Raw genomic sequence first — 27,364 nt, 5'->3', positions numbered from 1 at the left:
AATCTTTGTCATATATTTATGTTATATACTTCTGTTAACAGTGGAGGATGTCCAGGTTCTTGGCATCTGGAACAAAGAATTGGACAAAACACACAAACAAAGCAAGGAAGGAATGACAGGATTTATTGAAAATGAAAGGTTACTCCACTGTGTGGGAGCAGGCCCAAGCATTGGTGCTCAAAGGCCTCCTTACAGAATTTTTGAGAGTTTAAGTCCCCTCTAGAGGATTCCATTGGTTACTTCAGTGTGTCCTATGTAAATGGAGGGCATGAAGTAAAGTTACAAAGTAATTTATGGCATATACCTTATGGAGAGAATATTTCTTCTTATAACTGAAATGTGATTTGGCCTTCTCTTCCCTGCCTCCAGACCCCATTTTCCTGTCTCACTTCCACTTTTATAACTTAATGAATCATACATTAAGAATTACCTGAGATGTTAAAGAGATGTTGTATTATACTGGTTTCTTTTCTACTGCTTAGTCTTGCAATTCCAAGGCTGCCCCTTTCTTGGATGCATTTTTCTTCTTGAAGTAATACTTTCCCTAAATTAAGAAAATGTTTGTGGCTTTTAAATTTCATAGTGTTTACATACCTAAAAAAATTTCATTCTACAGTTTGGAATTTTACTTTCAAAATAATTGTGCATCAGAACTTTTAATTGCACAGATATCTTCTATCATCTAGTGCTGTATTTAGGAAGTCTGATGTCAATCTGACCCCTAACAGGTCCCCACTGCTACCATCCTGAAAGTTTTCTAGACTTTATATTCTTAGAAGTTTGAAATTTCACCAGGCTTATGACTACAGGTTTTGTGGTGTGTATATGTGTGTGTGTGTATCTGTGTGTGTTGTAAAGCCATTTTATAAAAATATTTTTATTCTGAAACTGCTTTTACGATAATTGATAAATAATAATTCCTAGAGCAGGCTAAATTCATAGTTGAATTGCATCCTACTGTTGATAAATAGTTTTGGGAGAATTTTTGACAAACCGTATAACTTTAATTTTGTTACAGAAAAACCACTTAGAAACTCTAGATTTGAGAATTCCATAGAACTTTGTCTTATTTGAAATATTCATAATTTGTCCACTTTGTAAAGCTTATAATTTATGTTAAAAATGTTATATTGAATTGTTAGTAATGTCATACTCAATTGTTGCAGGCATATAGCAGTTTGAAGCATAAGAAAGAAGTCATGTTTTATGAAAGCGCTATGGAACAAAGCTGTGTTAACTATTATATCACTGATTCCTAGATTATAGTAGCTGCTTAACTAATATTTGTTAAATTGATAGATGAGTATGAATGAAAAAATACAAGAATAGATCAGTGGTTTTTTTCTGTAAATAGACTTTTTGAAAGGTAAATTATCTTTAATGAGGTTCACTTTACTTTTATTTGCTATATTCTCAGAATACCATAATGAATCATTGACCATTCTTTTTACAAGAAAGACTTTATTTCTTTAAGCAGGTTTTTATTTTCTTTCAACTTTTTAAATTTCAATCTTATACTTGGATTAGTGTTCTGTGACATTACTGAAGATTTTGTCTTTGTATGTATAGAAAAAAATATTTCAATTGTATTAATTTTGGAATAATTTACTCCATTAAGAATTGTGGTATTTTATCAAAGTTTACCCTTATTTAAGACTATAAAAAATACAGACAAAAGGAATTATTTGAGTCATGTGCAGAAGAGACTAAATTGTGATGACTTTACAATTATGAATACTTCTTATTTCTTATTTTATGTGTAATAAATCTGCCTATCAGTATTCAAAGAACTATAAGAGCAAATAGCCATATTTTTCCAGGCTTACTTGAGAGCCCAGAAATTATTTTAATTTCTTAATAAATTAAGAATTTATTCAGTCACTATCATAAAATGATCATAAACTCAAGTTTCTTAATTTTTATATTCACTTTTTTATATTCAGTTTTAAAAATATGTTTTCATATGCAAATGTATTTCATAATGATAATGCCAAAATTAAGACTCGTTGCCTTCAATTATGTTCATATAGCCTGTGCTTTGAATATCAGTGAATAGGTTATATATATGAGTTATGTAATTCATCCCGTAATGATGGCCGTAAGTCATTTCTAATGAACTTTTATTTTTTGTAGCCAAAGTAGTGTTAGTTACGGATTTATGTCTGTAAACCCATTTTATGTTACTGAAATGTCTAAATCGATGCTAAAAATCAATCACTGACACTTACTGAAAGAAAAATTTAGAAAAAAATATAAAATCTTTTTGGAGGGATTTTTCTGCATTGACTGGATTTATTAAGAAATCTTAAAATTTTAAGTGTGGTAAATTTTGGACTGAAGATAACTTCTTTTCTAGGAGTAAGTGTGGGGATTATTTGTTTGAAAATGCTTTTATAATATAGTCAAGATTTAGAACACCTTTTTTGAAATGTAGATTACTGGTTTAAAGTTCAGATTACCAGCTTTTGAGATTCAGTGATAAATAGGGTATTTTCCAGAACAACAAAAACAATAATAAATATTTCTTATTATCTATAATAAATAATAAAAAGATAAATAATATTTATCTATAATAAGTATTTCTTATTATGGTTTTTTTCTTCTGGAAAACATCAGATGGGCGATGGGGTTAGTGTTGAATGTAAAGAAGTCTAAATTTTGGGTTGCCAGTATTTTTCTTTTATAAAGTATGTTTATCCTTAGAGACTGACCTTTTTCCCATGTTTACCTCACATAATGCATTTGATTTACTTAAGTTCTTAATTGGTTGTTTTGTCTCTGGTGTCATATCTATCTGAAACGATCTTTAACATGGTCTCTAATTATCTTTCTTTTACCAGTTATTTGCCTTAGTGCTTAAATCCTTCTGTAACTTAATATAAATTCTGAACGTAGCACAGTATTGAAAGGCACCATCTTCCTGAAGCATCATTGCTTTTAGCACTCTCATTCATAATTGTTTTCTCATTTCTCTGCACAATCACTGTATTAGTATCTGTTTAGTACTTCTTTCAAATTTGTTTGATAGTTACTTGCACATACAGTTGCCTTTCTCTATTGTATATTTATGGAAGGTATTGATTATAACAAAATTATTTTTGTATTTGTATAATCCAATGAGTAGCCTACTGCTTTGCACTTAGTATGTAATTTGTAGATATTTGTTAAGTTGAATGGAATTTGTATGTATGGCATCCAGTTAATTAAAATATACTAGTTTCCTTTCTTTTTTTTTTTTTTTTTTTTTTAGAGGAAGTCTAGCTCTTGTCCCTCAGGCTGGGGTGCAATGGTGCGATCTCGACTCACTGCAACCTCCACCTCCTGGGTTCAAGCAATTCTCCTGTCTCAGCCTCCTGAGTAGCTGGGATTACAGGCACCTGCCACGATGCCCGGCTAATTTTTGTATTTTAAGTAGCAATGGGGTTTCACCATGTTGACCAGACTGGTCTCGAACTCCTGACCTCAGGTGATCTGCCCACCTCGGCCTCCCAAAATGCTGGGATTACAGGTGTGAGCCACCTCACCCGACCAAAATACACTAATTGTCTTATCCTTTGGAATAAATACCAGTTTGTTAAACTACAGAATGAACCATTGTTCTCTAGTACGGCAATGATATTTCTAACTTGAGGAGTAGTTTGAAATGTAATGCTAACGATCACAGTTGGTCCAAATGACCCTGCATTACCAAATTTCCATGTGACTTTGTATTTTGAGTGTAGAAAGATTTGAATTACCGTTAATGACAAACAAATTCATTCAGCTCTGACCATTGTTAAAATACCTTGGTTTTCATTATTATTTGCATTAAGTCAGACTTAATTTGGGGAGAAAGCGAAAAAGAATTCTAATTATCTTAGAAATCTAAGTAATATTACTGTTAAATAATGTTTTTTCTGTTCAAATAAAAGCAAATTCTACAGTGAAATGTCATCACTTTTAGTCTTTCAAAATTAAAAGGACTCGGCATGAACGAAAGTACAGAGACTCTATAGGCCGGGTACAGTGGCTCACGCCTGTAGTCCCAGCACTTCTGAGAGGCCAAGGCGGGCAGATCACTTGAGGTCAGGAGTTTGAGACCAGCCTGGCCAACATGGTGAAAGCTCATTTCTACCAAAATACTCAAAAATTAGGTGGGCGTGGTGGTGTGCACCTGTATTTCCAGCTACTCTGGAGGCTGAGGTGGGAGAATCGCTTGAACCCAGGAGGCAGAGGCTGCAGTGAACCGAGATTCTGCCACTGCACTCCAGCCTGGGTGACAGAGTGAGACCCTGTCTCAATAAACAAAACAAAACAAAACAAAACCTCTATATATCTATTTCTCAGATGCAACATTTTCAAGAATTTGCCATGAAGCTTTGTTTTCTTTAAGTATTTGATGACAAATTTCCGACACTATTCCTACATACTTCAGTATGCATGTCTGAAAAACAAGGATCTTTTCTTATATAACTGGAGTAATTCGTTTATATTATTAGCACTCTCATTCATAATTATTTTCTCATTTCTCTGCACAATCACTGTATTAGTATCTGTTTAGTACCTCTTTCAAACTTGTTTGATAGTTATTTGCACATAGAGTTTCCTTTCTCTATTGTATATTTATGGAGGGTATTGATTATAACAAAATTATTTTTGTGTTTGTATAATCCAATGATTATACAAACATTTCAGTTCACATTCAGATTTCTTGTCTCAAAAATACTGTTTTTACGATCGTCCCGTTTGGATAGGATTTAAGTAAGACCTATTATTTTGCTGGTTATATCTCTGGAGTCTCTTTAATTCAGAACTGCTCTTACTCTATTCAAAAAAGATTTTTTGCTCCCATTCTATTTACATGAAGAAAATGGTCAGTTTTGATGTAAAATGTTCCACATTTTAGATTTTTCTTTTTGGCTTCTATTTAACCCAGTGATTCTCAACCTCTTTCTCCTTCATGATTTTTGTTGCTGCTGCTGTTTTTAATTTTCTCTTGTTAAGGGAACATTTAGCAATGTCTGGAGACATTTTTTATTATTACAGCCTGAAGGAGTGTTGCTAACTGGCATTTAGTGAATATAGGCCAGGGTTGCTGTCAAACATCCTAAATTACATAAGACAGCCCCAAACAACAAAGAATTATCTGGTCCAAAATGTTAATAGTGCTTTTACATTGAGAAACATTGATTTATCTTATTCCTGTATTTGCCTTACTAATTTCCATGTACTGGAAGTTACTTACATGTCTAAAAGTTCTATTAGATTATTGTTTATTGAGGGGACAAAAATTCTTTATAGGAGGTGCTGTGTATTTTATGTTGCGTAACTCGAGGGCATGTTAGGTTTGGTTGTCCCACTTTTAGTAATTAAACAATGGGTTCAGGTAGTTAACAGTCTAATCCCTAAATGTAAAATTTCAAGTCACCTTTCCCAGAGCAGTGTGAAAGTTCAACGCTTTATTATTCCAGCATTGAATTTCCTGGTGGAAAGTATATTGAGCTAGTTAATTGGATAACTGGTCTCTTGGTGCTAGGTATTTAGAAATCTGCTATTTAAATAAAGGTACTTGTGTCTGGTTTTTTCATCTGTAACAATGAATTGAACCTTGTGATTTCTAAGCCTCTTGCATTTTGATGGTTCTTTATTCATAAACATCATTTCATAAAATATCCAGCTGGTCAAAACAACACATTCAAACCACTTTAAATACAACTTTTAAAAAAGGCCAGTTGTAACTTTGATAGCTTTTTTCACGCTTAGAGAATACATTTAGTAAGAACGTTTCTTTCCTTCATCTTCTGTCTTCATGGAAGTTATTTATATATTTCATTTAAATATAAAATATTTTCAAATACTTTCTTTAAAATTTTTTAATTTAATTTTATTTTATTTTTGAGACAGAGTCTTGCTCTGTCGCCCAAGCTGGAGTGCAGTGGCTCGACCTCGGCTCACTGCAACCTGCGCCTCCCGGGTTTAAGCGATTCTCCTGCCTCAGCCTCCCAAGTAGCTGGGATTATAGGAGTACACCACCATGCCTGGCTAATTTTTGTAGTTTTAGTAGAGACAGGGTTTCACCATGTTGGCCAGGCTGGTCTCGAACTCCCAACCTCAGGCAATCCGCCCACCTCGGCCTCCCAAACTGCTGGGATTACAGGCGTGAGCCACCGTGCCCAGTTCAAATACTTATTTGAATTTCTTATTTGGACCACTTTTAATGTTTGTTATGTTCCAGAAGTTGGTTGTGATTCAAAATGATTTTTTTTTTTTTCTGTAGAATAATATAATAAAAATGCAGTAGGTTTCAGAGGGAAAATTCATTTTAGTTTTTAATCTGAGCTGTCTCAGCTGGGGATCTGGTATGGCAGAGAGGTGTATGCCCATAATTTAATAAAGGAATACTTATTTTTGTATGTTTATAAGATTGCATCTCTTTATGCCAGTCTCTCTTCACTTGTTTTGTAATGTAACACAAGCTCTTTCTAGTTGGAAAAAGAGGAACTGGTATTAAAGAAGGAAATTCTCTTTCTCCTTGCTGAACTTTTATACCTCTTTTTCTTTCTCATTACCTTATGCACTTTCTATCCTGTATTATGGTTCATTTTTACACATGCTCATTAAAGAAATAAGTTCCTACATAGCAAGGCTGGTATCACACATTTCTTTATCTCCCATAGTATTAAACAGTATTTTTTACACATAGAATGTTTGCAATAAATGTGTGTGTAATAAGTCAATGAAAATAGCATTTTATACCACCTGCTACCTAATGTAAGATTCTGTATCTCCAAGATCTATAAAATATACCTTTAGATGTATTTATTGTGATTACCTCGTTCTTCTCCAAATACACGAGAGCCTTTTAGAATCTGAAAGGGAAGAATCCCAAAATCATCTGGTAAATTTCACCTTCTTTGTAGATTCTTATTTATTCAGTAGTCACCTGAATCCTGACAGTGAGTTAGACACACTTCTAATCGCTGGGTGTATACGACTAAACCAAAAAAGTGTTTGTTTTTACAGAGCTTGGAAAGACAATATGTATAATATTCACGTGTGATAAATCTATGAAAAAAATTAGGCAGAATTGAGGGTCTAAAGTTATAGATGGCTAAGAGAGAGACTTGGTTAGGTCACACAGGTAGCAACTAAATCTATTCTGGTACCTAGGCCTTCATATTTCAGCAGTGTCCTTGAAAGTAGTTCCTTCATTAATCATAAATGAGGAATGGGGAGGAAATAATAAATGTTCATTCCTATTCTTTTCTGTCATTTTGATAGCCCCTCCCTTTTCTAAAGCTCTCTATAAGAATTTCATAGTCATTTGAATTTACAGTTTTTTAAGTTACCAAGTTTTGCATATAGGGAGAACAGTGGGCCTAAGAATAACATAAGAACTTTTGTAGAGAAGCTTAACGTCAGTAAGAAAGTAAATGTTTCTGTATTTAGTATATCTCATCAAGAGATGGAAATGCAGTTTTCCTAGTGAGTTTTCACCAGGCTAGTTAGGATATCTGTGGCATAGGGGACTTTGTGTAAGACAGTCCCTTCTGCTTGAAATTTGATATCTTCTGTGATTCAACTTCTAACCTGTCTTTTCAAACCTACAGTAAAACCCAGTGTTCTATCACATAGAAATTTTATACCTGCCAGTCCATGTTCCTTCTTTCTCTCCTCTTATACAAATCAATTTTTTTTGTTCAAAATCCTTTTATATTATTTTTTATGCATGCAGTGTCTCCTTTGAACATCTTTAGCACCTCTGATCTCTACCTTCGATTAATCAGTTAACTATAGACTGCTCTTTGAGGTCTTTTACTTTCTAAAATGTTCATTTAAAATACTGTATTATGGCATTTCATCTATTCATTTTACCTGTTCAATTTCATACATTTGTTTATTTGCTTTTATGTTTTCTTATTAAATTTAAATAATTGTAAATATTTTAATAAATTTCAGATATTAGAAAATTTCATTAGGAAACAGCCTTTTCTTTCGAAAGATTCATCTTCTGGACCTTTGTTTGACAATAAGAAAACATATTTTTTACTGCTATAATTTTGAATCGCACTTTGCCATGCCCAAAAATTTGCTTCCTAAAGTATAATACTTCAGAAGTCAGCCTATAAAATTCTTCCTTTCTCATACTTCTGCTACTACCTTTAAAGATAACTTAAAATTAGCCAGACCTGGTAGTGCATGCCTATAATCCCGTCCTTTGGGAGGCCAAAGTGGCAGGATCACTTCAGCCCAGGAGTTCCACACCCTGTTGCTACAAAAATAAAAAAAAAAATCAGTAAGGAGTGGTGTGTGCCTGTAATCCCCACTACTTGGGAGGCTGAGGCAGGAGGATTACTTAATCCCAGGAGTTTGAGGCCAGCTTGGGCAACATAGCGAGACCATCCATGTCTCTTTAAAAAAGAATATATGCACATACATATATATAATTTTAAAATATATATAATTTTTAAAAATTGTTTTTGTATTTCTTATCTCCCTGCCATAAGGAGTTATTGATTAAAGTTAATGTAGTACAAAATTTTATGAAATTTAAAAAATATTTACAGAGTGTTTTTAGAATGTTGTGTTTGTTTGTGTATAAAATATTTGAAATCTCGAATGTTATTCCATGTTAAACTGCTTTAGTTTAATGGAACTTGGTAGAGAAACTTACATTATTTCTTCCCAGATTTAACATTTAGTATTAAATGTGTTGATTAATTATAGCAGTATTCTTGGTTACTTGCTAGTTGACTTTTCAAGATGGAACAGTATCATTTCTGAGGTTTATGATGGTTAAGGATTTATTCCTTGTCTTTTTTATTACCTCCTGGATAGTAGGCATGAGCATGATTGTATTCTACCTTATCAGTTATTTTTACATCTATTGTAGTTATTGCAGTGTTAGTAGTACCTTAGATTTGTGAAATAAACTAACTCTGATGATATTAAATAGTGATATTTTATGTAATAATCATCAATTTATATCAGTAAGCAGAAAAGAATATGTTTTAGTACCTATTTGTAAGTAGCACTGTGATAGGGAATATCAAAACAAAGCTTTACTCCTGTCTTAGGAGTTTGTTATTTTCTAATTCTTTAAATTTCTTTAATTGAATCTGCTATACTTACATCAGTGTTTCTTAACATAGTAAATAGACACCTCAGGGCCCAGAGACCATTTCAAGGTGTCCATGAGGTCAAAACTATTTTTATCATAATATTGAGATGTTACTTAACTTTTTTACTATGTTGACATTTACAGTGATGGTGCAAAAATAGTGATGGGTAGAACTTCTGGACCCGAAGGCCATGGAAACAAACTGTATTGATATGATTGTATTCTTCACTGCCATGCGCTTGAAGTTAAAAAAAAAAATGCTAGTTTAACTTTAAGAATGTTCTTGAAGCAATAAAATTAATTTTATGAAAACTCCCCTTTTGAATGCATGTTCTTTGAATATTACTGTGTGTAACAAAATGGGAAGTACACATAAAACACTTTTGCTGCATACAAAAAGTATAGTGTTTGTCTGGAGGAAAAATAACTGCTATGTTTTGAGATGTGAGCTGAGTTAGCCTTTTTCCCCCATGAAATGTCATTTTTATGGTAAAGTACAAATGAAAAACTACAGTTGTCAAACTTGGATATTTGGCAAATACTCCTAATCATGTTTTAAGTGAGTCTGTCACTTTAAGGAAAACAACAATACTTGTTGCCCATGATAGTTAAGCTTTCAAGCACAAATTAGAATTTTGAAACTTGTTTGCCTAGGCTTGACAGCTTTCCAGTACTTAAAGACTTTTTGGATGAAATCAGTGGTGAGATTAATGTATGTGATTTTTTGATACTGATATTTGTTACTTAATTTCCAATATGGTAAATATCAAGAAATATAGGGTTTATATAAAGTCCTTGGGAGTTCAGTACTTCATTGAGTCCTGAAAGCAAAACATTTAAAAACTGCTGATTTAGTTAGGTATCCTATTCACAGAGTTTTCACAACCTAAGCATCACACTCAACCCTACATATAACTAATAAGCAAATTAAACTAGAAAAGAATATTAGAAAAGAAAATTAGGCTGCATATGAGTAAGAAAGTTTTGAATTCTTCCACAAATATAATTTTCTTCTTTTGTTAATCAACTGGCTTAGATGTCATGTTGAACTTTTTGGGGTTGCATTGTGTTTACCATTGTTAATTATGTTAACATATTTTTTCCCTCCCCTGCTTTCTTTTTATTTCTCTCCCCTCTTTTCCTTTCACTGTTCATTTCTCCCTTCCTCCCTCTTTTTGCATTTGTTTTATAGGTGGAGTCTTTCATTTTGGATCAGGATGATTTGGAAAATCCAATGCTGGAAACAGCTTCCAAGTTGCTCTTATCAGGTACTGCTGATGGTGCAGACCTCAGGACAGTAGATCCAGAAACACAGGCTAGACTGGAAGCTTTACTAGAAGCTGCAGGTATGTACTCTACATAGTAATAATTCTACCTTATTATGTAAAGTTGCACATCAATCTAATAAAAGCTCTTGTTGTAGAATGATATTGGGTATTTAGAATGATACTATTAATAAAGGTTAATTGATTACTTTCTACTGAATTACATGGAGCATTTTCCTAAAGCATATTGTAATTTTCATTACCAGAGTAAAATCCACGTGCTGCAGTTGACCTTATAGAGAGAGATTTCTTTTTCAGTTGAGTTTGATTATTCATGAAGTATGTATTTGTGAATTTGCCTACCTGCAAAAATGCATTTTAACTTCAAAATCAGTACTAGTAGTCTTTCATAGGCATGTGTAAAGCGGTGAAACATTTCAATCACCCTACATAGATGCTTCCAGCAGAAGTTGAACAAAGTCATGCTCTACATTCTTGTTTCAACTCTCCTGCCATAAATAAGTGTCCTTTTGTGGCCTATTTAATGCCAGGTTTTACACATTTTTGTGATTTTTGTTGATGTTAATTTTTTAATTTTTTATTTTTGTGGGTACATAGTAGGTGTAAGTATTTGTAGGATACATGAGATATTTTGATACAGGCATGCAATACATAATAATCACATCAGGGTAAATGGGCTATCCATCACCTCAAGCATTTATCCTTTGTGTTACAAACAACCCAGTTATATTATTTTAGTTATATTTAAATGTACAATTAAATTATTTTTGACCATAGCCACTCTGTTGTGCTATCACATACTAGGTCTTATTCATTTTTTCTAACTTTTTTTTTTTTTTGGTACTCATTAACCATCCCCACTTCCCCACCCACACTGCCCCAACTACCCTCCCCAGCCTCTGGTAATCATCCTTCTACTCTATCTTGGCTATTGTGCATAGTGCTGCAATTAACATGGGAATGCAGATACCTCTTCAATATACTGATTTCCTTTCTTTTGGGTGTACACCTAAGAGTGGGATTGCTGGGTCATATGGTAGCTCTATTTTTACTTTTGGGAGGGACCTCCAAACTGTTCTCCATGTGGTTGTATTAATTTACATTCTCACCAATAGTGTATGAGGATTCCCTTTGTCCACATCCTCTCCAGCATTTAACATTGCCTGTCTTTTGGCTAAGTCATTTTAACTGGTATGAAATGATATCTCATTGTAGTTTTGATTTGCATTTTTCTGATGATCAGTGATGTTGATACCTTTTCATATGTGTGTTTGCCACTTATATGTCTTCTTTTGAGAAATGTCTGTTCAAATATTTGGCCCATTTTTGGATCAGATTATTAGATTTTTTTTCTCCTATGGTTTGAGCTCCTTATGTATTCTGGTTATTAATTCATATTTTCTCCCATTCTGTGGTTGTCACTTCAGTTTGTTGATTTTTTTTTTTTTTTTTTTTTTTTTTTTTTGCTGTTCAGTAGCTTTTTAACTTTATGTGATCCCACTTGTGCTTATTTGCTTTAGGAACCCATTCTTTTATGGTATTACTCAAGAAATCTTTGCCCACTCTAATGTCCTGGGGAGTTTCCCCAATGTTTCCTTTTAGTAGTTTCATAGTAGAGGTCTTAGGTTTAAGTCTTGAATCCATTTTGATTCTATTTTTGTATATGGTAAAAGATCGGGGTCTAGTTTCATTCTTCTGAATATGGATGTCCAGCTTTCCCAGCACCATTTATGGAAGAGACTGTTCTTTCCCCACTGGATGTTGTTGGCAACTTTGTCAAAAATGAGTTCGCTATAGATGTATGGATTTATTCCTGGGCTTTCTATTGTATTCTGGTGGTCTGTATGTGTACTTTTATGCAACAGTCATGCCATTTTGGTTACTATAACTCGGTAGTGTAATTTGAAATCAGGTAATGTGTTTCTAGTCTTGTTCTTTTTCCTCAGGATACCTTTGACTATTCTGGAACTTTTGAGGTTCCATGTAAATTTTAGGATTGTGATATGGTTCGGCTCTGTGTCCCCACCCAAATCTTACCTTGAATTGTAATCCCCATTATCCCCATGTATCAAGAGAGGAACCCAGTGGGAAGTGATTGGATCATGGGGACAGCTTGCTCCATGCTGTTCTTGTAATAGTGAATGAGTTTTCACAAGATACGATTTATAAAGGGCTCTTCTCCTTCTGCCCCTCACACTTCTCTCTCCTGCTGCCATGTGAAGAAGGTCCTTGATCCTTCACCTTATGTCATGATTGTAAGTTTTCTTAGGCCTCCTAGCCATGTGGAATTGTGAGTCAATTAAACTGCTTTTCTTTATAAATTACCCTGTCTCGGGTATTTATAGCAATGTGAAAACAGACCAATATAGCTTGCTTTTTCTATTTCTGTAAAGAATGTCATTAGTATTTTGATAGGAATTGCATTGAATCTGTAAGTTGCTTTGGGTAGTATGTACATTTTAACTAACAGTATTGATTCTCCCAACCCATGAACATGGAATATTTTCCCATTTTTTTGTGTGTCCTCTTCAATTTTTTGCATCAGTGTTTTATAGTTTCCATTGTAGAGATCTTTCATTTCTTTAAGTTCCTTCCTAGGTATTTTATTTTATTTGTAGCTATTTTAATGGCATTACTTTCTTGATTTGTTTTTCAGATTGTTGGTTCTTGGCATATAGACATGGTACTGAGTTTTGTATGTTGATTTGTTCCCTGCAACTTTACTGAATTTATCAGTTTTAATTTTTTTTGGTGAAGTCTTTAGGTTTTTCCAAATACAAGATTATATTATCTGCAAGCAAGGATAATTTGACTTCTTCCTTATCAGTTTGGTTGTCTGTTTCTTTCTCTTGTCTGATTGCTCTGGCTAGGACTTGCAGTACTGTGTTGAATAGAAGTAGTGAAAGTGGGCATCCTTATCTTGTTCCAGTTCTCGGGGGGATGCTTTCAACTTTTTCCCATTTAATATAATGTTGGCTGTTGGTTTGTCATAGATGGCTTTTATTACCTTGAGATATGTCCCTTCTATGCCAATTTTGCTAAAGGTTTTAATCATAAAGGGATGGCTGGATTTCATCAAATGCCTTTTCTGCATCATTGAGATGATCATTTGATTTTTGTTTTTAATTCCTTTTATATGATGTATCACATTTGTTGACTTGCATGTATTAAACCATCCCTACATTCCTTGGTATACCCATTTGATTAAGGTATATTATCTTTTTGCTATGCTGTTGGATTCTGTTAGCTAGTATTTTGTTGAGGATTTTTGCATCTGTGTTCATCAGGGATCTGTAGTTTTCTTCCTTCCTTCCTTCTCCCATCTCCTCCCCTTCCTTCCCTCTCCTTTCCCTCTCCCCTTCCCTCCCCTCCCGTCCTCTCCTTTCTTGGTTTTGGTATTACGGTGATACTGGCTTCGTAGAATGATTTAGGGAGGATTCCCATTTACCCTGTGGGTTCTACTGAAGAAAGTTTGTGCCCAGTTGAAATTATTATAAAATTCAGTTGGAAGCTTTTTTCACCCTTTGACCCCTCCCCTAATTCTGCTTGCTGCCTTCCCTGAGGGCCTCCATCAGATGCAGTCAGGGATGGCTTCCCTAGGCTCAAGTTGGAGACTGGGTGTGCTTGCAAGGCTCTTCCCGCTGCTGCTTCTACCTTTATATTTCATGTGGCTCCTTATATTCATTTTTGTTATAGGTGAGGTTAAATCCTTCTCCCGTGATCTGGATTTTCAGATTCCCCAGTGGACATGTATGTTTGGAGATACATAGTCCCTCTCATACTTTGGGAACTCAGTTATTTTACTGTCTCGCAGAATTTGCAGCGATGTGCCACTTCCTTCAGAGAATCTGTGAATTCTTTTGGTTTTCCTGGTAATGTTCCTGCTGTGGTTCTTAGAGCCAGAGTTTGTGGTGTGAGTCTCCACATGCTATTCTGCCCATCCAAGTGAGGGCTGCATGTTACCCTGTTTCGTCTTCTCTCTGCCATCTTTCTTTCTAAGTCCAATGTTTCTTTGTTGATTTTCTCTGTGGAAGATCTGTCCAATGCTGAAAGTGGAGTGTTAAAGTCTACAGCTGTTTTTATATTGGGGTTCTATCTTTCCCTTTAGCTCTAGTATTTGCTTTATATAGCTTGGTGTCCCAGTGTTAGGTGCATATGTATTTAAAATTGTTATATCCTCTTGCTTAATTGACCCCTTTGTCATTATATAATGATCTTTGTCTCTTATACTTTTGTGTTGAAATCTATTTTGTGCAATCTAAGTATAGCTACTCTTGCTCTTTTTTTGGTTTCCAGTGGCCTGGAATTTCTTTTTCAATCCCTTTATTTTCACTCTGTGTGTATCTTTATAGGTAAAGTGTGTTTCTTGTAGGCAACAGGTCATTGGCTCTTGTTTTTTATTCATTCAGCCTCTGCATATTTTTTAATGGTAGTCCTTTAAGTCCATTTATGTTCAGTGCTGTTATTGATAAGTGAAGACTTACTCCTGTCATTTTGTTATTTGTTTTCAAGTTGTTTTGTAGTGTTATCTTCCTTCTTCCTGCCTTTTCGTGAAAGTGATTTTCTCTGGTGATATGCTTTAATTTCTTGCTTTTTATTTTTTGTATCCATTGTATGTTTTTTGATTTGAGGTTACCATGAGGCTTGCAAATACTATCTTATAACCAATTATTTTAAGCTGATAACAGCCTAACAAATTTCCATAAACAAATTTAACAAGCTAAAAGAAAACCAATGATTCTACACCTTAAGTTTATCCCCTTACTTTTTAACTTTTTGTCATTTCTATTTATATCTTACTGTGCTGCATATGTCTTGAAAAGTTGTTGTAGTTATTATTTTTGATTGATTAATCTTTTAGTGCTTCTACTTAAGGTAAGAGTTAACACACCACAGTTACAGTGTTATAATATTCTGTGTACTTAATATCACCAGTCAGTTTTGTACCTTCAGATGATTTATTTTTGCTCATTAACATTCTTTTCTTTCTGATTGAAGAAATCTCTTTAGTGTTTCTTGTAGGACAGAAATGTCGATGATGAAATCTCTTAACTTTTATTTGGGAAAGTCCCTCTTTCTCCTTCATGTTAAAGGGATATATTTGCCAGATGTACTATTATAGGATAAAATTTTTTTGCCTTCAGCATTTTATGTCATGCCACTCTCTCCTGGGCTATAAGGTTTCCACTGAAAAGTCTGCTGCTAGATGTATTGGAGCCCCATTGTATGTTATTTGTGTCTTTTTCTCTTGCTGCTTTTAGGATCCTTACCTCCTTGACCTTTGGAAATTTGATTATTAAGTGCCTTGGGGTAGTCGTCTTTGGGTTAAATCTGCTTGGTGTTCTGTAGCCTTCTTGTACTTAAATTTTGGTATCTTTCTCTAGGTTTGGGAAGTTCTCTGTTACTATACCTTTACCCTATAAACTTTCTACCCCATCTCTTTCTTTACCTCCTCTTTAAGTCCAATAACTTTTAGATTTGCCATTTTGAGACTTTTTTCTGTATCTTGTAGGCATGCTTCTTTCTTTTTTATTCTTCTTTTTTTTGTCTGCTTTGACTGTGTATTTTCAAATAGACTGTCTGCAAGCTCACTAATTCTTCTGCTTGATCAATTCTGCTATTAAGAGACTCTGATGCATTCTTCACTGTGTCTGTTACATTTTTCAGCTCCAATATTGCTGTTTGATTCTTTTCAGTTATTTCAATCTCTTTGTTAAATTTATCTGATAGAATTCTGATTTCCTTCTCTGTGTTATCTTTTTTTTCTTTGAGTGTCCTTAATACTATTTTGATTTTTCTTTCTGAAAGGTCACGTATCTCTGTTTCTCCAGAATTGGTCCCTGGTGCCTTATATAGTTCATTTGGTGAGGTCATGTTTTCCTTGATGGTCGTGATCCTTGTAGATGTTTGTTGGTGTCTGGGCACTGAAGAATTAGGTATTTATTATAGTCTTCACAGTCTGTGCTTGTTTGTACCCGTCCTTCTTTGGAAGGCTTTCTAAGTATTCAAAGCGACTTGGGTATTGTGATCTAAGCCATGTCTGCATTGGGGAGCACCCCAATCCCAGTATTGCTATGATTTTTACAAATTCATAGAGGTACCACCTTGGTAGTTTTATGTAAGATCTAGAAGAATTATCTGGATTATCAAGTAGAGACTCTTGTTCTCTTTCTTTCTCCCAAACAAATAGAGTCTCTCTCTCTCTCCTGAGCCACCTGGAGCTGGGATTGGGGTGACACAAGTACCCCTGGGGCCACCACCACTGGGACTGCTAGGTGAGACTTGAAGCCAGCAGAGCACTGGGTCTCATTCAATGCCCGTTGTGACCGCTACCTGGCTACCACCTATGTTTGCTGAAGGCCCTAGGGCTCTACAGTCAGCAGGTGGCGAAGCCAGCCAGACTTGTTTTTTTCCCCTTCAGGATGGCAAGTTCCCCTAGGCCCTGAGCTAGTCCAGAGATGCCATCTGGAAGCCAGGGACTGAGGTCAAAAACCTTAGAAATCTATCTGATATTCTATTGTACTGTGTCTTAGCTGGCACTCAAACCACGATATACAGTCCTTCCCACTCTTCCTCTTTCCACAGGTAAGGAGTCTGAGCCCATGGCCACCACCACCAGAGACCCACAGGGAGTACTGCCAGGCTACCGCCAATGTGCAGTGCAGTTAAGGCCCAAGGGCTCTTCAGTCAGCTTGTGATGAAAGCTGCCAAGCCTGAGACTCACCCTTCAGAACAGTGGGCACCCTCTCTACCAGGACAACTCCAGAAATGTCATCTAAGTGCCAAGCCTTGGAATAGGAGACCCCAAGAGTCCGCTTTCTACTCAGCACCCCCGCCGCACCCCAACTGTGCTCTCACTGTTGCCACCATAGCTGGGAATGTGCTGGTTTTCACATGAAGCTGGCACATCCCAGTCTCAACCTAGGCAGGTGGCATACTACTTGGGTGTCACTGCTGGTTCTTCAGGGCCCAAGGGCTCTTTAGTCAGTAGTTGATGGATCCTTCCAGGGATGGGTTCTTTTCTTCAAGGGAGCAGGTTCCCTTCTGGCACAGGTTGTGTGTAGAAAGGTTGTCCAGGAGCTAGGGCCTGGAATGGAGGCCTCACAAATCTGACTGGTGCCCTATCCTACTGTGGCTAAGTTTGTATCCAAGATGCAAGACCAAGTTGTCTCTGCTCTTTTCTGTCAAGCAGAAGGAAGGGGTCTCTTTTGGAGCCTTAAGCTGTGCTGCCTGAGGTTGGGAGAGGGGTGACTCAAGCATTCCCTTAGCCGCCCGAGTGGTGGCTCAGGAAGTTACCTGCTCCCCATCCCCCATCCAGTGACTCCAAGTCCATCTTGGCACTAGGACTTGCCTAGGAATTGCAGTCCTGTGGCTTAGACTGCCCCTCAACTTCACTTAGGGCCCCAGAGCACTGCAACCTGTGGTGACAGGGCTTGCTGGAAGTCAAACTTGGACTACTGGGATGGACAATTCCCTTGTGGCTAGGGCTGGTCCAAATGCTCCCTCCACGAGCAGGCCTCAACTGAGTTCAGCCTGTTTCTGCTCTCCGCTGTGACAGGGCAGCACTGAGTTCAATGCAAAGGCTCACAGTTGCTGTACTCTCCCTCTTACAGTTGCACAGTTCTTTGCACCATGTGGGGAGCTGCTAGTGGATTAGGGAGGGGTGTCATTGGCAATTCAAAACTATCTTTTCTACCCTCTTTAATGCCTATTTCAGCAATATGAAGTCAAAACCAGGCGCTGTGTGTGCTCACCTGATTTTGGGTTCGTATGAAGATGCTCACTTTGTGTAGATAGTTGCCAAACTTGGGGAGGGGTGGGGAGATCACTAGAGCCCCCTATTCAGCCATCTTACTCCATCTATCTTGGTGGCAAAGCCAGCCAGACTTGTTTTTTCCTCTTCAGGGTGGCAAGTTCCCCTAGGCCCTGAGCTGTCCAGAGATACCATCTGGAAGCCAGGGACTGAGGTCAAAAACCATCCGAAATCTGTCTGATATTATATTGTACTGTGTCTTAGCTAGCACTCAAACCATGATGTACAGTCCCTCCCACTCACTGTTTAAAATGGCACCCAAGCAGAGTGCTGTCTAGTGTTCTTAAGTGTTCTTAAGTGGAAAAAATATGTTTTAGGTTCAGGCATGAGTTTTACTGCTGTTGGCTGTGAGTTAAATGTTAATGAATCAACAACATATATTGAATAAGTTATATTTTACACCATGGAATGCCATGCAGCCATAAAAAAGAATAAAATCATGTCCTTTGCAGTAACATGGATGCAGCTGGAGCCCATTATCCTAAGTGAATTAATGCAGGAACAAAAAACCAAATGCCACGTTCTTTCTTATAAGTGGCAGCTGAACATTGAGTACACATGGACACTAAGAAGGGATCAGTAGACACCAGGGCCTACTTGAGAATGGGAGGAAGGTGAGAATTGAAAAGTTCCTTATCAGATTCTATGCTCATTACCTCGGTGATGAAATAATCTGTACCCTGAACCCCCACAACTTACAATTTACCCACATAACCAACTTGCATGTATACCTGCTGTACCTAAAATAAAAGTTGGAAGGACACACACAAAAAAAGGTACATGTAAACAGAAACACACATAAAACAGGGTTATGTTCATTAATGACAATGCTGTGGCCAGGGGCTGCCTAATGCCGTATTTCTCCCAGGAGCAGTTGTTGAGTATAGTATTTGCTAATTCCGTGTTTCTAGCAATTTAACATAACTACTATGAATAACTGAATAATGAGAATTGACGATATATAATTTTCCCCACTTGTTTGTTAGAGACTGTAGGCTGAAACTTTCTCATGTGAATCATCGTGGTATTTTTGTGAAGTGGATCATTATGTTATCCTCATAGGAACAATGTTTTAATTAGGGAGTATACACACACACACACACAAATTTAGCACTATATATCATATCTTAAATATAAGGAGGTGATAATGAAATATCTATAATCATTTTAAAGACATACATTTTCTTAGGTTTTGTAAAGTAGACATAAATACACTATGAACACTAATTGTTCATGGTTTAAGAACCCCAGTGCACTACCTATTATACATGCAATGCATGTAAACTGCTACTTTATTATTGCGTAAAACTGACCTAATACTGCTCAATAATCCTTTCAGTAAACATCTTGTGATACAGTATTTAAGTATTTGAAGGACTCATGGTTAAACTTGATTTCCATCCGAGGTAAAATTCTAGAATGGATTATTAAAAGGATCTTAACCAAATAGACCTGAAAACATAATAAGGGCATGTGCACAGTCCTGTCTTGGAGTATAGAAAACTATTTGTACAGAAGAGTAGAGACCTAATTTAGCATTTTCCAGCAATTTGACATTGCTCTAGAAGTTTATGAGAGAGAAATGTGGATTATGAAATTATTTAAAAATATGCCTCAGAGGAACAGGGAATGTTTCTCCTGAAGACAAGAAGATTTAGGTTAAATAAAGTGTTCTTCAAATGCTTAAAAGACTGTCATATAGATTTGTTTTCTGTGGCCCCAAGAGGCACAACAAGATTCAAAGATGTTACATGAAAGTAGATTTTACATAAAAGCTGATTTTTGGAGATAAGCTACCTTTTCATACAATGCAAATAGTTGCTTCGTTTTTCTAAGTTGTGTAATTATTTCTATTTTTAATATTTTCTTTATGGTAGCTAACAAGCTAGCATTCCCCCTACTTCCCTTCCTTTCTTTCTCCACCTCTCTTTCACTTTTCGTCTCCCTCACTCCTTTATTTCCGTCCCTTTTTAAATGGAAATTTCCACCTACAAATCTAAGAGAAGAGCGTAATGAAATCTCTGTATGTTTATCCATCATCCAGCTTCAGCAGTCTTCAGTGTACGGGCAGTCTTTTTTCATATCTGCCTATTATCACCTTGCTGACATCTCCACCTATGTTAATTTAAAGCAAATCTAAGTACCATACCATTTCATATATAAATATTTTAGTATGTGTCTGTAAATTAAGAGTGTTTAAAAAGAAATATAGCCATAATACTATTTCAGATTTAAAGGAAAAAAAAAGGAATTCCTTAATATTGCCAGTATCCTGTCAGTGTTGAGATTTCTTCAATTATTTTCTTTTTACAGTTGTTTTAAATCAGGATCCAAACAAGGTTTACATAGTTTTAATGTTAATTATTTTTCTTAAATATATACACATACTATTTACCCATAAAATTAAAAATTAAAAAAAATTGTATTAAGTTTAATCATAACAGTTCCTCTTTTTTTTTTTCTGTTTATTTGTTGAAGAAATAGTCACTTCTCTCACTTTATGGATTGTGCCAGTTGTGCTTTTGTGTGTTGTATTTCCTATTTTAGATCCAGATAGCTGATCAGATTCAGATTTATTCTGATTTTGGCAAGAATAGACATTCATAATGCTGTGTATTTCCTTATATATCACGTAGGCACTGTCTGGTTGGTTCTCTTTTTGTGGTGTTGAGATTGAACAAGGTTTAGGTATCCAGTATGTTTCTTGAGAAAGGATGCTTGAGAGGTAAAATTTTTTAGACCGTCTGAAAATACCTTTCTTATGATCCTCATACTTGATAGTTTAGCTAGGTATAGAGTTCCAGTTTAAAAAATCACTCTCAGGCCTTTAAAGTTACTAAACTTCTGGTGTTGCCATGCTTATTTATGACTTAACCCTGTCTCTGTACCATTTGTCCCTGTTCTCCTTCTCCAAAGCTTTATAATTTTGGCATTATAAAATTTCAGTCTCATTTTCAATACTTTGGTTGGCTTTTCATATTTAAGATTTTCTTCAGATGTCTGGTGATCCTTGGGTTCTGTTTTTAGTCTAGCAATGCCATAAAAAGCTAAATTGGAAAGTCTGGATGCATGTTTTGTTGGTGCATTTCACTATACAGCATGGATTAGTTTTCTATTGCAGCATAACGATTTACCATAAATATAGTGGTGTGAAACCACACCCGTTTATTATCTCTTACATTTCTGTGAGCCAGACATCTGGGGACAGTGTGACTGGATTCTCTTGCTTATGGTCTCAAGGCTGAAATCAGCTATCCTATGTTCCTTATCTGTAGGCTGTGGGTGAACATTTACTTCCAAATTTATTGTTTTTGGTAGCAGGATTTAGTTCCTTGCAATTGTAGAATCAAGATCCTGATTTTTTTATGGGCTGTCATCTCCATAAGGTTGCCCACATTCTTTGACATGTGGCACCCTCCATCTTTAAGTCAGCAGTGACAAGTAGAATCCTTCTTATGCTTTTCATCTCTGGCTTCCTTATCTCCAACCAGCCAAAGAAATGTCTGCCTTTCACAAGCTCATTTGATTGGGTCAGGTCCACCAGGATAACCTCGCTGTCTTTAAGTCAACAATGCCATGTAATATAACTTAATTTTGGGAGTAAAATTTGTCAAATTCACAGTCCCTAGATTGTAGGATGTGTACATCAGGGATAGGTAACCTTGGGATCATTTTATTAGACACACACCTGTCAGTGTTTATCTTCTGAATAATGAACCCAGCTACCATAATTCTGGGAGCTGACAGTGGGAATGGGGCTGAGGATCTCACTACTTATCATGTAAACTTTCACTTAATGCTTTTATGTAGTACTTCATGTCATCCTCCTGTATACCTGATGTCTCCTAGTCCAGGGCCTTTCTAGTTTGGTTTCTTTAGAGAATAATCACCTGGGTGTTTAGTTTGGCAATGAAGACTCATGTCTGATTACTCCTCACAAGTGTTCGGCTGGTCTCCCTTTTTTCTAACCAAAACCTCACCCCTGTATCTGGTACATCTAATACCTGACTCCCGTTGGGCTAGTGGTCTGTTTTTCTTTTGATAGTGGTGTTTCAGTTTATTCTGTTCTATAAGTTAGTTACATCTCTGGTTTACTTTGTCTTTATACATTTTAGCTTATATATTTAGCTTATATACAAATTTTTCCTAGTTTTATCATAGAAGGAGTTTCTTTTGCATTTTAGCCCTCTGAGTAAGTTCTAAGAGGAAGATAATTATGCATTCAATTATCTTAAAATCAGATAATATGTAATAAGTTTAATAGTGTTAGTAATATTATTAATAGTTTTATTATGAAATAATAATATAAATAATATTTTAATGTGTCCTCTATCTGAATTTCTGTGGTTCTGTGGTTCAGTTGATTAAATGAGAGAATTTGGAAATAATAATCTGGTCATTTTGTTCTTTTTTTTTTCTTTTGGAGAGAGTTTCGTTCTGTCTCCCAGGCTGGAGTGCAGTGGCACGATCTTGGCTCACTGCAACCTTCACCTCCTGGGTTCAAGCGATTCTACTGCCTCAGCCTCCCAAGTAGCTGGAACTATAGGTGCACACCACCACGTCCAGCTAATTTTGTGTATTTTTAGTAGAGATGGGGTTTTACCATGTTGCCCAGGCTGGTCTCGAACTCCTGAGCTCAGGAAATCCACCTGCCAAGTAGTAGGATTACAGGCGTAAGCCACCGCACCCAGCCCTTTTCTGTTTTTTGATCTTCACTTTAATATTCAATAGCTGGAGAAGACCAGAAAAAAATAGAATCACCATAATTCAGGGTAGCTAGAATTAATTTTTGATTACTGTTAATTAATTTGAAAGATTACCATCTCTGTCTTTGGTTTCTTCCTAGTTATCTTCATTAAAATAGTTATCTTTACTTATGAAGATACAAGAAGTTCATAAAGATTTAAAGTGAGATTTTCTTTTTTTTTTTCTTTTTGAAACAATGGTTAGTTTTTACTGAGCCAGATCTGTCCTCTTGCCTAGTTCCTGTTGCTATCACTGACAAATATTTGTTATATAGTGATCTTGGATGGCTGAAAAATTGGAGCTAATTTTTTTCATGTGGAAATTCTTCTGTGATCTTGATCTCAATAGTGCCTTCATATATTTAACCAAAAGATGATCTATTAAATATTGTAGTAGATTCAGAATATAGTGTGACTTTTAATATTAGTGACATAAATTATCAGACCAAGACAATTTTTATTCTTTGTACATCTTAATTGTAGCCAATATGAAATTTGACTACTTTGAACATTTTTTATGGCTATAATCATAAAGGCTTCTTGGCAGATTTATTTTTGGTTTTGTGAGATATAACATTTGATATGTTAGTTTTTTTATTAAAGAAAAGCATAAAAATATACCTAAAAGTACTAATCTAAAAATCATTCAGGACAGCAAAAGAAAAAAATATTTTAAAGGCAAAGATGGTTAATAACCACCTGTGTGAGACCTAATTGTTGCTTTTGCAGATATCTCTATAAAGCATGCTTACCCCTAACCTTTTTATTCTAACTTGGTGCTTAATCTAGGCTGCCTACTTTATTATAAAATGCACTTTAAAAGTATACACTTTCAGAACTTTAAACATGAAACTTATGTGATATTATTGAACACCTTTCACTGTTATGTACTTATCTGTGCAGATATGTTTATTACCAAGTGAGTGGTCCTTTTTGTTTTAGTTAACTAGTTTGTTGTAAAACCTATAATAGCCTTTCTTTAATGTGCATCGGAATCATATGGGGATCTTTTTTAAAATGCAGGTTTTGGATCAGTACATCATAGGGCCTGAGATTCTGCATTTCTGACAAGCTCCCAAGCGATAGCAGTGCTTCTATTCAGTGGACCACATGTTGGATAGCAGGGTTCTGTAATATCCATCATAACATTAGAGGTAAAGGTTTTTAATCCTAGCTGTTTATCAGAATTGCCTTAGAGCCTTTAAAATATGTAGATGCCAGGCCCTGCTTTCTACTTACTGAATTGGATCCCCAGATGTAGAAAAGCTCAGCATCTATATATTTGAAAAGCACTACAGGGGGCTGGATCACACCTGTAAACCTAGCCCTTTGGGAGGCCGAGGCATGTGGATCACTTAAACCAGGAGTTCAAGACCAGCTTGGGCAACATAGTGAGACCCTGTCTCTACCAAAAAGCCAAAACAAAACAAAACATAAAACGATTAGCCAGGCATGATGACCTGTGCCTGGTCCCAGGTGTTCAAGAGGCCAAAGTGGGGGATCACTTGAGCCCGGGAGGTCGAGGCTGCAGTGAACCATGATCATGCCACTGTACTTCAGCTTGGGCAACCGAGTGAGACCGTATCTTAAAAAAAAAAGCAAAAAAAGTACCACAAGTGATGCTGATGGGCAGCTTCTATTAAGCACCACTGAATTAAAATAATAAAGGTTAGGGGTAAGAATGCTTCATGCTTTATAGGGATATCTGAAAGAGCAACAGTTAGGTTTCATGCAGATGGTTACTAACCATCTCTGCTTTTGAATTTTTTTTTTTTTTTTTTTTCAGTTTTGCAGTTCTGAATTGTTTTCAGATTAGTACTTTCAGGTGATTTAAGTATATGTGGTAAGTTGTAGACATAACTCATTTATAGCTTATTTTTATATATAGTCTAGAATGCCTTTTTAGGCCATATTTTGTTCACAGGTGATAGCCTAGTAAACATTCTTAAGCAGAATTGGACATTGGCCCGATGCAGTGGTTTACACCTGTAATTGGGAGCACTTTGGGAGGCTGAGATGGGAGGATCACTTGAAATTAGGAGATCTAAACTACCCTACACAACCTAATGAGACCCTACCTCTACAAGAAAGTTTAAAAATTAGCTGGGTGTCCTGCTGTGGTGGCTCACACCTATAATCTCAGTACTTTAGGATGCTGAGGCAGGAGGATTCCTTATGCCCAGGAGTTCGAGAGCAGCCTTGGCAATGTAGTGGGACCCCGATTCCTCCAAAAAGTAAAATAATTAGCCAAGCATGGTAGTACACACCTGTAGTCCCAGCTACTTGGGAGCCTGAGGCAGGAAGATTTTGAACCCAGGATGCTGAGGCTGCAGTAAACTGTAATCGTGCCATGCACCCAGCCTGGGTAACAGAGCGAGACCCTGTCTAAATAAAAAAAAGAAGAAGAAAGAAAAATTAACTTAGTGTGGTGGTGTGAGCCTATAGTTCCAGCTACTGAGAGGCTGAGTTGGGCGGATCACTTGAGCCCAAGAGTTCAAGACTGCAGTGAACTATGACCATGCCACTGTACTCCAGCTTGGGTGACAGAATAAGATCCTGTCTCGAAAAAAAATAATATTAATTAAAAAAAATAAAATGTAGACATTTAACAAATCATAGAGATGATGCTAGCTTCTGGCACTACTGGCGTCAATGAGTCAAAAATAATTTTATCAGGACTCTGTCCCCTTCTCTTTCTGTGTCTCTGTTCTCCTCTATGTTGACTTTATTTTGGGCAGTCTTTTTCTGTATGTGGTGACAAAAGTGGCTAAATAGCTTATGACTCACATCTTACCAATTTAGCACCCTTTGAATATACGTTCTTTCAAAGATATGACAGAGTCTAATTGTCCCATCATAGGCTAAAGACCCATTTCTGGCACCAGAGGGTCACAGGATCAAGTACCTATGAACCACATGGAATGAATAAGATTATTAGAAAACTGGAGAAGAGTGATTCCTCAAAAGATGCTGGGCAGCCGATATATATGTCTACTCTACCATTTGGAGGTTATTTGTTAACATACACAGTATAGCTTTAAGTAACTTGAATTTTGCTTTGTTTCTCCCTTTTGGGTGTGTCCACATTGGTGCGAAAATAATATAATAGGAATAGGCAAATTGTCCACGGCTGATGGTAAAGCCTTTGCAGATCCTGAAGTACTCCGGAGGTTGACATCGTCTGTTAGTTGTGCGTTGGATGAAGCTGCTGCTGCACTTACCCGTATGAGAGCTGAAAGCACAGCAAATGCAGGGCAGTCGGACAAGTAAGTATATTTTTGCTGCAACCAGTATGAAATCATTTTCTTAAAAATAATAGCAAATAGCTAACATTTACTGAGCATTTATTTTGTGCCTGGCTGGCACTGTGCTAACCACTTGACATCTGATGTCTTATTTAGATTCACAAACACTTTATATGGTATAGATTTTGTTTTTACTCTCATTTTACAGATAAAAAGTTAAAGAGAGGTGAGTAACTCAAGATCAAATAGATAATAAGTGGCAGAGCACCAGTGTCTTTCTGACTGCAAGACTGAGGCCTAGTCAATGTTATAAAAGACTTTTTGCTTATTTAGATTTTTTTTTTTTAATGTGTTGGTGACAAGTAAATGTTTTACAATTAGGCCATTTTCCAGTTCATTTGCATAGTTCTGAACATTTTAAAGGGTGAGGCTTTTATTTGTTTATTTGCTTTATGAAGTCTTAAAGGAAGTCATAGATCTAGTTCCTGTAACTTGAATGTGAGTCCAGGGACTTTATTATTTTATATCCTATAATTCCTTGTATACAGTTAGTAAGGGCTCAGTAAATGTATTGTGACATGACATTTTAAGCTGTTCTGATGATGTTATCCAATAAAAATCACACCATCTCATATATAAACACAATTATGGATGTATATTAAAAAATGGAAGCCAGGCGCGGTGGCTCACACCTGCAATCTCAACACTTTGGAGGCCGAGATGGGCGGATCACCTGAGGTCAGGAGTTCGAGACCAGCCTGACCAACATGGAGAAACCCCATCTCTATTAAAATACAAAAATTAGCCAGGTGTGGTGGCGCATGCCTGCAATCCCAGCTACTCGGGAGGCTGAGGTGGGAGAATCGCTTGAACCTGGGAGGTGGAGGTTGTGCTGAGCCGAGATTGCGCCATTGCACTTTAGCCTGGGCAACGAGAGCGAAATTCCGTCTCAAAAAAAAAAAAAAAAAGAGTGACAAGAAAAATGGATAGATACTTCAAGGAAGCAACTAGAAAAGAATCATTAATACATGTTACCATTTTCAACCCTTGGTGGCTTCTTTTTGCCTCCTCTAATAAAATGAGGCCATTTTATTTATTTTAGCAATTGCCTTAAAACAATTGAGAACATCTGAATATTCTGTTATATTTGAGTTTAGAGAGTAAATTATAGCATT

At 36.1% G+C, this 27,364-nt stretch overlaps 1 protein-coding gene across 4 annotated transcripts in view; it reads left to right on the top strand.

Moving 5' to 3' along the window:
* The window catches only part of ANKRD17 (ankyrin repeat domain 17), a 182,789-nt gene that overhangs the window by 70,900 nt on the left and 84,525 nt on the right, over positions 1-27,364 (top strand). For all 4 annotated transcript variants that reach the window (XM_007998859.3, XM_007998856.3, XM_007998855.3 and 1 more), the window contains exons 2-3: positions 10,293-10,446; positions 26,054-26,210. In XM_007998859.3, the coding sequence (XP_007997050.2) occupies positions 10,293-10,446; positions 26,054-26,210 (311 nt within the window). The remainder of the gene's footprint in view (positions 1-10,292; positions 10,447-26,053; positions 26,211-27,364) is intronic.

Source organism: Chlorocebus sabaeus, chromosome 7 (genome assembly GCF_047675955.1).
Source record: "Chlorocebus sabaeus isolate Y175 chromosome 7, mChlSab1.0.hap1, whole genome shotgun sequence".
NCBI lineage: Eukaryota > Metazoa > Chordata > Mammalia > Primates > Cercopithecidae > Chlorocebus > Chlorocebus sabaeus.
This window is presented reverse-complemented; position numbering and strand designations above follow the sequence as displayed.